This window comes from Podarcis erhardii, assembly GCF_964252035.2.
Source record: "Podarcis erhardii genome assembly, chromosome: 3".
NCBI lineage: Eukaryota > Metazoa > Chordata > Lepidosauria > Squamata > Lacertidae > Podarcis > Podarcis erhardii.
This window is the reverse complement of record NC_138507.1, coordinates 27,078,655-27,092,085: the sequence shown is the minus strand read 5'-3', so window position 1 is coordinate 27,092,085 and position 13,431 is coordinate 27,078,655. Positions and strand designations below refer to the sequence as shown.

At 43.2% G+C, this 13,431-nt stretch overlaps 1 protein-coding gene across 6 annotated transcripts in view; it reads right to left on the bottom strand.

Annotated features, from left to right (window-relative positions):
- The window catches only part of DCDC2C (doublecortin domain containing 2C), a 59,521-nt gene that overhangs the window by 16,661 nt on the left and 29,429 nt on the right, over window positions 1–13,431 (bottom strand). For 5 of the 6 annotated variants that reach the window (XR_014155152.1, XR_014155153.1, XR_014155154.1 and 2 more), the window contains exons 10-12: window positions 11,574–11,612; window positions 7,097–7,154; window positions 562–939 (exon numbers count right to left, since the gene is read on the bottom strand). Coding sequence is in view for 3 of the 6 variants with exons in the window: in XM_081857155.1 (XP_081713281.1) it covers window positions 562–939; window positions 7,097–7,154; window positions 11,574–11,612 (475 nt within the window). In the remaining 3 variants the exon portion in view is untranslated. The remainder of the gene's footprint in view (window positions 1–561; window positions 940–7,096; window positions 7,155–11,573; window positions 11,613–13,431) is intronic. The other variant, XM_081857156.1, reaches the window with a different exon arrangement.

Here is a 13,431-nt window from a genome sequence, read left to right as displayed (position 1 = left end):
GGTGCCCAATCTGGCTGGCAGCCCAAGCACACCCTTTAAGCTCCTTCAAGTTTGCTCTACAGGTGGCTGTGCAAAGCCGTACAGAGAAAGCAGGTCTGGTGTAAACTAGCTATCCTCATTAACAGGAGGCAAAGTATCTGGAAGGGAAAGAGTTCCAAATGAATGCTAATTCCTAACTCCGAACCAGATTGATTTGCCAACTCCCGTAGTTTGATTTGGCCATCAGTGAGAGCAGTGTCATTTTTTTCTAGGAAAAGAGGTGCCAGAACTCACCATGAACACCTTCCCTTGTTCTCTTATAATGGCAATGGCGCCCACCTGAGAGGTGCTGGAACTGAGTTTCCAGCAAGTTTCGGCTGAAACAAAACCCATGAGAGAGAGAACAAAGCAACTTCCCCAATGAGCACAGTCTTCACTTGAAAGTTATCAATAACAGTTAGAATCACTGAATCATAGAGTTGCAGAGTTGGGTGGGACCAAGGTTGTAGCATATGCATAGCGGCATCCCATTTCTGCTCTGGCAGACAGCACAGCGCATTCTCCCTGTATGTGGCAACTCACCATCCTGGCTGATGGCTTTTACATCTCCAGTTGCATCATTCTGCATCAGCTGTTGTTCTGGCATGTTGACAGAGTCCGCTTGGTCCTCTGGCTGATCACTATGTCCTGTCTTCTCATTGGGTACAAGGTGTGATGGTTCATCTTCTTCCTGCATCTCCCTCCTCTTAGGTACAAGTTGTGCTGGTGCGTCTTGTCCCTCCATTTCTGGGGAACCAATGCTGTCTGTATCTCCCTCATTTTCTTTACTGTCCATTCTGGTAGAGGGACTCAGTGGCACTTCAGCTACAGGGGGTGGTTGAGTGGTGCCATAGACATTACTTGTGTGGCTGTCAGTTCCTACCACAGACCCAGCACTTCCAGCTAATAAGGTCTCCTCACCTGTGAACAAAAAATGTAACTGTAAATGAAATGGAGTCCAGGTAATGAGGAAGTAAGAGCTAAGTGGTGCAGTGATGCAAGGTTCTGGAGCCCTCATCTCACTAGGTCATGATGATCAAGGACTGAGTAGCCCTACTGATGTTCTTTATGTGTGTGCCAAATTTTTATTAAACTTTAAAATCTTTAACATATAAATTCCAGATTTCAAATTTCTTATACATTTCTCTTTAAAATTTGACTTCCCACCTTTCCCTGCATGCTGTTCTTAATCCCATCCTATTTGCATACTGCATTCTAATAAAAGTTTCTCCTAAGACATATCTTCTATTTAATGTTATCATTTTTCTTCTGCTGCTCGTATTGCATATCCTGCTCACCATTTCATCCATGTATGATATCTTTTTCAGATACTCATCCTTCCATGAATAGTCCATTATGTTGGTTTCCTATTTTTTGCTGTTTGTTCCACCAGTTCTGCAAGGTCTATTAGTCTTTCTGATGTTCTTGATCCTCCTGAAAATTGAGGTACGGAATTCTAGATGAATCAAACAAAGCTTTCTTGAGCCAGTTCCAAGTGCCCCTACTATGCAATGGTGCCCAGACTCATCCAGGAAAAAATGACAAATAGGTAACTAATGATCCAGTGTGCCACTGCTCCCAAACAGAGCATATTTTGAGCTCTTTGGATTTCTCTAAGCATGGTACTCTTTTTGGTATGAAACTAATGGATAGGCTGGAGAGCAATGTCTGAAGTGGAGAGCTTGTGCTGGTTTTTGTTTCTTTTGCTAAGACAGGATATACCACCTCTTGGGCATATTCATAGTTCGGAAGACCAGGAGACACAATGGCTGCTTGCTAGCACTGAAATCCAACAACCGTATGCTCTTCATCTTCAGCAGTTTCAACTCCAGGCATTCAGTAAGACAAGCAACTTTCATGCATGAAGGTTTGCAAAGTTGTAATGGCACAGAGAAGTGTGATCGAGCGTGTTGAGACGGCACAAGCGTAGGTCAGAGATCACCCCTGAAAGACCACGTGACTATTTTATAAACTGGCACATGGATGAACATCCATTCCAAAATCATCCATCATCAGGTGGTGTAGTTGCATCCAACAGCTCATCCACTGCTGCTCTGAGATGTGTTCATTTGAATGGTAAGGAGATAACTATATCGGGTGATCCACCTCACAGTGTCCCATAATAAGAAATGTATCACACATGCTGTATTTTCCACAAGGATGTAATCTCTGCAGTAGTGCAGGTACTAGACCCATAGCTTCAAATTGCCAAGTGTTGCACGTTCTGGAATACACAATATTGTAACATGGACTCAGCTTCCCTCTGCTGTTGACTAAAGGATGTAAGTGAAGTCCTTGAGTATATTTGTCCAATCAGCAATAACATCGCCCATGTTTCACACTCCAGTTTATCTATTTTTTATATTTATCTAGTCAGTTAGTTTTGACATTGTCTTCTCACTGCATTGTAGCATTACAAGTCCTGGCACATCTTGACTTCATCATCAGCATCAACCGATTCTAAACTACTTATATCTGGGGTGTGGGGTGGAGTGGGAGAATACAGTCTCCCTATGAGGTGATGCCCTAATGCAGTGATGGCCAAACTTGGTCCTCCAGCTGTTTTAGGACTACAACTCCCATCATCCTTAGCTAACAGGACCAGTGGTCAGGGATGATGGGAATTGTAGTCCCAAAACAGCTGGAGGGTGTAGGAATGATCACTGGGTGCGGAGCAGCCTCAGCTGCCTGCACGCGTTACCTTGGGGTGCGGGGAACACTCCTCACAGATAAAGCCGAAGCTGCAGCTGTCTGAACATCTTGCCCTCTGTCGAACCTTTTGCAGTCTCAGTAGTTTGCGGTGTCCTGTCTGTGACCTTTGTCTCTGAGGTCTTTGTCTCCTTCGTCATACACTGTGCAAGGGGGAAATGACACAGTGGAAACAGGTGCCAGAATAGCTTTGTACTACCTCACGATCTCGGGACTGGAAGATGTGTAAAGCCCAAAATATATCTGACTGGGTTTGCATATTGTGTCAATAAAAGGAGCCTCCACAGAGCTGTCCAGCAGCTTGCTTGCAGCTCACCTGTGCGCTGCTCACCTGTATTATCAACTCCTTCCTCATGTCCTTCACTTCAGGAGGGCCAAGTTTGGCCATCACTGCCCTAATGCATCAATAACTATTGTTGGTTTGGCACAGCTTTTTGCAGGGAGAATGCTGGCTGAGCAATGTGCTGCTGGTTGTGAGCTCACCACTATGCAATTCATGTTGATACCATGTTGTATATTCATGACTGACGGTGAAGAAAATAACTGGTTAATAACCACTGAGCATTTACAGTCGCAATGCTTTGTCATGAGAATCCTGACATCCTACCTATGCTTCTTTCATATTTGATATGCTGGCTCATCGGGAACTGAAGATGACAATGGATATACAACACTGCTTCTCACCCAGGCAATTTGGTAACCAAAGAAATATCACCATATGTCAAAGACGGGACATAGAGACAGTGAGCAAATTTCTGTGACTCAACTTCTACAGTGGTGGTTGGTACTCAGTGCTGTGTCGTGGTTGTGTGCTTGCACGCCAAGGCTTCGTGCTTCCCTCTGTCCCTACTGTTCAGGGAGGGCAGAAGCAAGGCAACAAAAAGCAAAAGGAATGCCAGAGGTCTGGTTGAGTCTCCAGTGAATACTATCAAGGGAATGCACTGCCAGGATAGACTAACTCTTGGGTTTCCAGTTTCCTTTCAGCTGCTTGCTTTCAGTGAACTGCATTATTATGCAGCCTGACTTCTTATATATGTGTTTCCCCCTACAAATATATATGATAGATTTCTCTCACACAAAAAATACACCAAAGGTACCTCACGCAAAGGGAAAAGAAACTGCATTAGACCATATACTTAAAACCAAGACATTTGCAAAAATGTAGACTTCTAGCCATCTAGTATTACCCAAATGAATTTCTCAGGCTTTTGTAGTCCAGAAGCTACAGCAGCTTTTCAATGAAAAGCCAGTTAATTAATATAACTTCACCAAAAAAGATAGCATTCATGTGTAAGAAGAAAATGCATAACTCTGTAGCTTCCCAGCTGACAAAACGAGTCTATGACAGGACAAAGATAATAGTTCTCAAGAATGAATGAATTGGCTGGCATTAAGACTCATGTTGAATAGGTTACCATACTTTGCTGGAAAATATTTCGGAAGAAACAACCAACATTTAATGCTGTCAGAATATGGATTCACTCACAAGTGCAAATCTTTCTTTCTTTCTTTTTTTAAAGCTGTAAAGATGAACTGCTGAGACAGCTTGTTTAAATCAAGAGGCTGTAAGTATTTTCCTGGCTCACTGTTGCAAATAAGAGAAGCACTCTCTCGGGAGTTTACCTAAATTATCTGGTTATTTAATGTTAGTTACTGACTTTTCCTTTATCAAAACTTTAGGAGGAATGGGAGCAAGCCCTGCACTGGAAAGCATTACAAACCTATAGTTTTGTGTTGTATAAAGGGCCCATAGACCTATCTGAAGCAGCCCCCACCTCCACGCCTAACATGCTATGAGCTACCACCTCCAATTTTTAGTTTTAACTTGCTGTAGATAAGCATGGCAAAGATCCACACACAGCTGGCCAGAGGGATTAAAGCCTGCCTCCCTCCTGTTAGTATTTGTACTTTATTTGTTAGAAAATGTATTTTACAAAGAATAAATTGTTAAAGGGGGAAAGGAAACATATGTAATGGAACAGCTGCAAAGATTTTTGACTGGCCAGCTAAACCAGGTGAGAGTAGTTGATGGGTCTCAAACCCTCAGGGACGAATGCAAAGACGAGATCCAGCAGATTGAGTGGACAAAACCAGTAGTGGGTCCAATGGTCAATGGTTTCTGAACGTGCTTTAAAGCAAAGTGAGGAGCAGATAGGGCTTGTCAACCTGGGAAGGTAGCCCATTTAGGAGAAGGAAAACCCTGATCCTAAACCTCCACAGCCTATCTTCAGGAGAAGAAAAGGCTCAGGAGTAAGCCCTACACCACGGGTAGGCAACCTAAGGCCTGGGAGCCGGTGCCAGCCTAATCGCTTTCTAAATCCAGACTGTGGACAGTCTGGGAATCAGCGTGTTTTTACATGAGTAGAATGTGTCCTTTTATTTAAAATGCATCTCTGGGTTATTTGTGGGTCACAGGAATTCATTCTTCTTTTTTTCAAAATATAGTCCGGCCCCCCACAAGGTCCGAGAGACAGTGAGCCAGCCCCCTGCTGAAAAAGTTTGCTGACCCCGGCCCTACACAAATCCGGCAGAGTCCCAGCACAGTTGGATGGCGCCTTGCATGCCTCCTTCTGGCAACTCCTGCAGCCAAGCTGGTGCCAAACGTATTGCTTTCCTTTCCTTTGGACCACATCAGCGAGACTGGGGGGCAAGGAGGTCTTGCTGTCTCTGCAGTCCAGGACTGTCACACACTCCTGGCACCCCGGGGAGCTTGCTTCGGTGTTGCTAACACAGCGGTTTGATTTCACCCCCAGAAACGCACTCCATTGTCTCTTGAGACAGATGCCAATATACAAATATAAATTACAATATGAGATGCAGGCAACCCCCCTGTGTACATGAAGGTTACATTCCAAGGTACCGCATGCGTTGGCGGAATCGTGTATAAGTGAAAAAGTGAGCAAACATCCCACCCTGCTTTTAGTGATGTTTCATTGGTATCTTTATGATGTTTCTGGGTCACTTCCAGGTTTGACGCGATACACGTATACACAATTGTGCACATATCAAATGCGTGTAAAAGGAGGGCTGCCTGTATATTCTAGGCATATTGATTTATCAGCCAAAAAATGAAGAGAGAAAAGGAAAGGAAAGGAAAATAACAGTGAGATTTAAGGCACAAGCCCACAGCCAAGATCTACCAGCTACGGGGTTTTATGATTTGGTGGAAGCCTTGCTACTGCTAATTCAGCACAAAGGGAACCGTATTTTCAAGCTCCAAACACCAGATGCAAATAGTTGTGCATGAAAATTCAGAGGCCAAATTTTAAGTCTCCTTCCTGATCAATGACAATGAGAGTGTTGTTTTGAGGTTTCCAGCCTCAGCACCTAAACACATTGAGGATCACTAGTTTCAACAGTTGGTCTGACTTTTGAAAAAGACAACTTAGGGCCACACCACACAATTTACTTTTAGATGCACCTCTGTTTTGAAATACCCACGCAAACAATTAAAGAGTTAAAGTGACAAATGCATGCATGCTTATCAGGAAATCATGCATGGCGGTAGCTGTGCTGAGCATGCAATTCAATGGCAGATCTGGGTTTGCCTTTCTGAGGCATCAAAAACTGCCCTAAGGACAGAGGTTAATAAATCATGAATGATGTGCAGAGTGTAAAAGTATTCGCTTTCAAAACATTTCTGACGAAACCGACAAGCAGTGAATCTAGGGCAAACAATGGAGGGTGGTTTGGGTTGGTTAGTTTATACACACACACACACACACACACACACACACACACACATATATAAATATTTCACCTGTGGAACCTACTGCCAAAGAATGTCATGATAATAATTAGTACAGTGGTACCTCGGGTTACAGACACTTCAGGTTACAGATGATTCAGGTTACAGACTCCGCTAACTCAAAAATAGTACCTCAGGTTAAGAACTTTGCTTCAGGATGAAAACAGAAATTGTGCGGCAGCGGGAGGCCCCACTAGCTAAAGTGGTACCTCAGGTTAAGAACAGTTTCAGGTTAAGAACAGACCTCCAGAACGAATTAAGTTCTTAACCCAAGGTACCACTGTACAAACTATGATAACCACGAGCATAATTTTCATATTAAGAAATAGTCAAATTCTGTAGATGATGGGGAGTAACCAAGAAAGGGGGACTAGTGGAACTACGTCTTGCTTGCAGAATTATGCTTAGCATGTATCTGGTTGTCCAACGTCAGCAGAAAGAATGCTGAGCTAGGCAGAATTAGGTCTAGCCAAGCATGGTAATTCTTACATTGTTGGTTTTTTTAAAAACAGACACACAGACACAAAACTGTAATCCCAACATAATGGTACCGTAGAATAGTTTAGCCGTAGAGTATCTTTGCTACTGCATATTTGTCTTGTAAATAAATTTCTGACATACCTTTCTTCTTTGATCTGAAGAAGAATCCAAACATTTTTTTGAAAACGCCCTTTCTTTCCTGAAACAAAAATCAACATCAGTTAAGGTTCTAAAATACTCTAGATCATCAAAACAGTATAATCATCAGTATGAAATAGCAATATTAATTATGTGTGTGTGTGTGTGTGTGTGTGTATGTCTGTGTGTGTGTGTGTGTGTGTGTGTGTGTGTGTGTGTGTATACACACACACACACGTACAGGATTTGAATCCTAAGCGCCATAAGTGGAGTTTCACTTACAGGGAGATTTCTCATCTTCCCCTTCTCCTGAGAGTAGGGAGTCTTTCTAGGCCAATATGGGGCTAAGGCAGGAGAGGGCTGCAGCAGGAAGGGAGAATTTGCAGAAAGGCTCATTCCTGCTGGAAGCAACTGTTGTGGGTCCAGATGTTGGCTGGAGAGGGCGCTTCTGTCTCCTCTTGTTGCACTGACTGCTAGGGAAGTGCCTGTGGGGGCTGGGGACGCCACTGCTAGGGGCTGGGGAGGAAGAACCTCTTCCTTCTGGTCCACTCCCTGATAAGGCCAGCAGTGCCGTGGCTTCGGCAGCCAGTCAGGCAGGCTGGATTTCCTATTCTCCTTCCACATTTCTCAAGGAGAGGTGGCGTTTGGAAAAGACTGTCTTAACCGTCTACTCATGATAGAATGTTCCTCAAGATTCCTCAAGATGCCTGTTCCAACCAGCAGTTTCAGAGAAAGCAACACACAGATGTTGAAGTCATTCTGACGGAAAATAAAGGTGGGGAGAGTAGCAAAAGACCTACCCTCCAACACCTTTGTACTGGAATACTCTGGTGAAGCGCTCAATCGCAAAGAGTTCAAAGCCCGAGTGAATGAGCATGCCCAATGCAATAATATCCATTATTATTTCATGTCATTCAAAAAATGATGAGATAATAGATGCCACCCAGAAAGGAAACTGCTCTCCTTTTATGAACCACAGCTGCGAGCCAAACTGTGAGACGCAGAAATGGACAATGAACGGGCAGCTGTGGGTTGGCTTCTTCACCACAAAACTTGTTCCGTCAGGCTCAGAGATAAACTTTTTGACTACCAGCTCCAGAGATATGGCAAAGAGGCGCAGAAGTGTTTCTGTGGCTCTGCCAACTGCCAGGGTTACCATTTTTGTGGTTTACGAGCTGCCTAAAGCTGTTGCTGGACCTTGCTATGGATTACACTGGTCACTGTATTCAGAGGCCAGAGAGGAATTCTCCTTGCAGACTAACCTCTGCTGGTTTTGCCTACTACGTCATCACAATCACCACAACTAGTTGGCAGAGAAGGCATTGAGTTGGGAAAGGCATTGGCTGCCTCCTACCCCCCGCTTTGCTGTCATGGAGCATTCCCTTAAGGCAGCCTGTGGGGTGCTTCATGTCCAGATGCCAAACTCGGGGGCTGACGGTCCTTAGCACTCGCTCTCAGCAATCTTGTGGGCCACTCAGATGTGATGCACGTTGAAGAACAACCTTAAGCCTGCTCAACTCCATTCAACCACCAAGCAGCAGTCAGGCAGCTGATTTCAAGATACACACTCAACGTCTACATCAAACCATCTGATATCTATAACCAATTAATTCAATCATCTGAGGATGTTTTGGTGAGGAAGCTGAACATATTCTGCACTTTGTATGGAATTTCTTTAGAATTCCATACAGCTCAAGCCATGACAATCGTTATCACGTGACAGAGTGAAGCAACAGTAGCTGTTCTCTCTCACACACAGCATGAGAATAGGAGGGGCATGGATGCATAGATAGTTAGAGATGACAGACAGACAGACAGACAGACAGACAGAAAGACAGACAGACAGACAGACAGACAGATAGACAGAAAGACAGACAGACAGACAGACAGACAGACAGAAAGATAGACAGACAGCAGTGGCGTAGCGTGGGTTGTCAGCACCCGGGGCAAGGCAAGTAATTTGCGCCCCCTAACCCGTGGATTTGCGCCCCCTAACCCTAACCCCCAGATGTTGCGCCCGGTGCGGCCGCCCCCCCTGCACCCCCCACGCTACGCCACTGACAGACAGACAGATAGATAGATAGATATGGGCTAGCAGTCATTCATAGGATACAGATTTTAAGTCCAACTTATTTAAATGTGATAAAAGCTGACAGACTGTACCACAGGGTAGAACAATCTAGCAATTCAAATCCCTATGAAATTTCAGTATATTTCATAGACACCAGCATAATAATTGCCGTAATAAATCCACTTTTGTAATGTCTTAAACAAGGTGCACCTGCAGTTAAAAATTGGCAAGATTTATTATAGCACTGAGGCATTCTCTGCTAGAAAATGACAAATTGCTAATGTATGCTTGTTATGTAATAGTTAAGACTCCGTTCTTCAAAGCCCAATGAACGGACTGATAAAAGGAAGTGAAGATTTGTTGAATGGGTGATTCAGCTTTGGCTGCGTGAGAGAATTGACTTTTTTTGAACGTAGCAGCTTTTAAAATATTGTGTGAGGCATCCTGAATTCCAGACAAACTAGTAACTTTTAAAATTAATGACATGTTTTGAGCTAACATGGAGGATACAATCCAGTAATCCTTTGGTCATGTGTACCAGAACTCCTACCCTAAAATGTTTGGGAGCAGCTTTATCGAGACACACTGCATTTCAGAGTAAAAACCCATTTATCCACCTTTTATCAACCTTTCCTGACGTAAAGTCATCAGATATAATAAATACAGTTCTAATCATTTTCCACAGTTATAAAGCAAAGTATTCAGATAAAGCCCTAGGCTGCAGTCCTGTTACACACTGGCTAAATTCCATTTTTTTCTCTGCATACTTACACTACTAAGGCTGCTATGCTATACACCAGGCATAGGCAATCTCAGCCCTCCAGATGTTTTGGGACTACAACTCCCATCATCCCTAGCTAACAGAACCTGTGGTCAGGGATGATGGGAGTTGTAGTCCCAAGACATCTGGAGGGCCGAGTGGAAACAAGCTCCATTGAACAGAGCTTATTTCTGAGTAGATAAGCATAATCCCACTGTTTGCAAAGTTGCAGCCCTGGACCAAAAATCTTAACACTGAGGATTCTCCCCAATGCATTCCTGTTTGACAGCATTTAATACTTCTGGTTCGGTCAATATCAATCCTATTTTCAAGCGAAGTTCTAAAATACTTCAACCATAGCCACAAAACTGTATCAAGAAAGTAAGAAGAGATATCAACTTAAATATATTTTGTGAGCAATGAATAAGAAAGCCAATTATAAAATCAATACATATTTGATTTAACAAAATTTCACTGGCGGAGAAAATACTTAATATACACTTTATTGGCAGTTCAGGCATTATTAATTAAAGAAAACTCTTTTGCTGGTAGTTGATTGCTAAAGAAATCAATAGCACTAAATTATTACTGTAAATCTTTGCATATATTAAAACCCACAGCTTGTTTAATCTAATGTTAGCAGTTACTACTTCGTAACTGCTTCCAGAGCAAATCTGTAATATATTTTATTTGCCCACTGCTCTTCACTCTTTCAGCCAAGAATTCATGATTTTTCAACTTTAACAATGTGCTTAATTTTCTAAGTCCGATATTAATGTAGCGTGCTTAACTACACGGATATGTTGAAGTGATTCCATTTCAGCAGCATGAACCAGTATTTTCCCATCCTTCTCGTCTCTTAGTATACAGAGTTCCGATCCCATGTTCCCATGATCGGAACTCTGTTCAGGGATGCTGCCACTGGAGGAGGCAATTTCTACCAAACTTTTCTTCCCCCTGCAGCCCCAAGAAACTCTTGTTCAGGAGGGTTGGAAAAACAGCGTGAGAGATGATATGGGAGGCCACAAGAGAAATGGGAAATTGAAGGACAACTCAGGCCCCATAGGAGCCAACTTCTAGGGGCCGTGGGGGCTTCAGCCCTCACAATAAAATATTTGAGGGGGTCGTGTCCCCACAAAGTTGATGGGTATTCCCGTTCAAATGGTGTGGATGCACTGCATCATGTGATCAGTTATGTGGGGTGGGCTTACCTGGGCCCCGGCCCCAAGCCAAGTCCAAAATATAATACAGAGAAAGTCAGTGGCTTGGGTAAATGGGAATACTGAGCTCAGTTCAGATCAGTGTAAGGAAGCTGTGATCCTAAGCAATTTCTATCCCAAGTGCTTCCCCCAAGTCCGCATAAGTATTACAAATGACCAGACCACTCTATAAGCACTTTCCTATTTTGTTATTATCTGAGCCTGAATAGATGGGAGAAATATATATTTTATATAAAGGGCTCCATCATTTCTGTATAATAGGGGAGACATGAAAGATGGTTTTGTACCTCCTGAATTGATAAACTAATTCACTTGGGCAAATGCTCGTTATGAAGAAAGAGGGGCACCCCAATTCCCCCTACTCGGTACTTCAACTCTTGCTGTTTCATAGTTTTTATACACTGAAATATTTGGGTATTTAAAACAGACCTTTTTCTCAGGTTTCACGTCTTGATAATATTCTTCAGCCTACATGATAACAATCACAAGCAATCATTAATTCTTCATTCTACTGTTATCTAAACATTCAACTAAAATGTACAACTTTGCTAAACTATACAATATATACCAGATTATAAAAAGGGAAGAATGGTATAAAGAGGTGTGGGGTATAGCTATTAATGATAAATTAACATGTGACATTAAGGTAAGACAGGGAATGTGCAGGAAAAATGATTCTGAGGAGATATGGAGGGTGTCTGTAGAATTTGTACTGTTAAAAGAGAAAGGGGTCAAACCATTGCAGGAGGTGTTGAAATTTTGGGAGGTTGGATAGTTACAATAGAATGGTCTCAGTCATGGAGTGCAAATTTTTTATTCTTATTTATAGTTTGTCAAAATAAAATAATTTTATACACACACACACACACAACTGTGTGAGTACAGATTTTTATTTTAATACAGGTTCTTTTTATGAACAAGCTTCTTAGATACATCTGGAAAATACCACTATTAAAGTACTACTTTTAAAAGTACTTTAATAATCGAAAGGTAACGGAGAATGAAGCAAAATTCTGAAAAAGTAAGTTATGCATATGCTTAAAATGGAACCTCCATGATAGTGAAAGAGGAGGTTTGTTTTCGGAAGGTTATATCCAGAAATCTCTAGATATAAGTAAGCTTTCTTAGAGGCGTTTGCATGGCTACATTTAAAACAGAGGACAGCACTAGATTGTGCCCCCCCCCCCCCAAAAAAATCCAGCAGGTCTCTTACCATCTCAAATTCAGTTTCAAATTAACTGTAAAGTGCACTATAACAAAATGGGGCTCTTACCCCATTTGCCCTCTAACCATCTGAATGGTATGCTAGCAATGCTTATGGCGGAGGCAGTTACTTAAAATTAAGCAAAGGCTTAATATTTGTGTTTACACATTGTGTTTACAAACATATTACAAACAGGTAGTAAAGGACTCCAACAAAACCTAAATGTAGTTGCAGCCTGTCATAATGAGAATGGACATTATATCTTAGGAACTTTACACAATTCTGAGTGATAGCGACAGGAGCTCAGCAATTCCAGCTATATATGTACTTAGGGGTGGAGAAGTTTCATCTGATTATCAAAGTTGCTTAAAGGAGAATTCCCTTATTTCATTCCCTGACATGAAAGCATACTTAGTAGTTACAAATGGTTTTTATTGTCTACGTTAAATAATACAACTACACCTCTAAATAAAAGTATTGATCTCAGCAGGTCTGAACTAATGCAGTTTCCGGGGCTATACTAAACCATCTCAAATGCCACAATATGAATGGCTTTGGGTGTTAAGAAGTTAATTTGTTTGACTGATGTAAAAATCGGCAAGGAACACCCCAGGATCAAGATTCCATTTTAACTGTATAAAAAAGTTCTCAAATACAGTGGTGCCCTGCAAGACGAACGCCTCGCAAGACGGAAAACCCGCTAGACGAAAGGGTTTTCCGTTTTGGAGGCGCTTCGCAAGACGAATTTCCCTATGGGCTTGCTTCGCAAGACGACAGCCCATAGGGAAATCTCCGGGACAGCGGGGAAGCGCAGCTCGTCTTCCCCGCTGTCCTCGGACCTCCTCCGAAGCCTGGCGGCGGGGCGGGGACACCTCCTCCCGCCGCCGGGCTTCGGAAGGATGCCCCGATGCCGGGCGGCGAGGCGGGAACGCCTCCCCCCGCCGCCCGGCATCGGAACGATGTCCCGAAGCCGAGCGGCGGGGCGGGAAAGTCTCCCCCCGCTGCCCGGCATCGGAACGATGTCCCGAAGCCGAGCGGCGGGGCGGGAACGCCTCCCCCCGCCACCCGGCTTCGGGGCGGGAA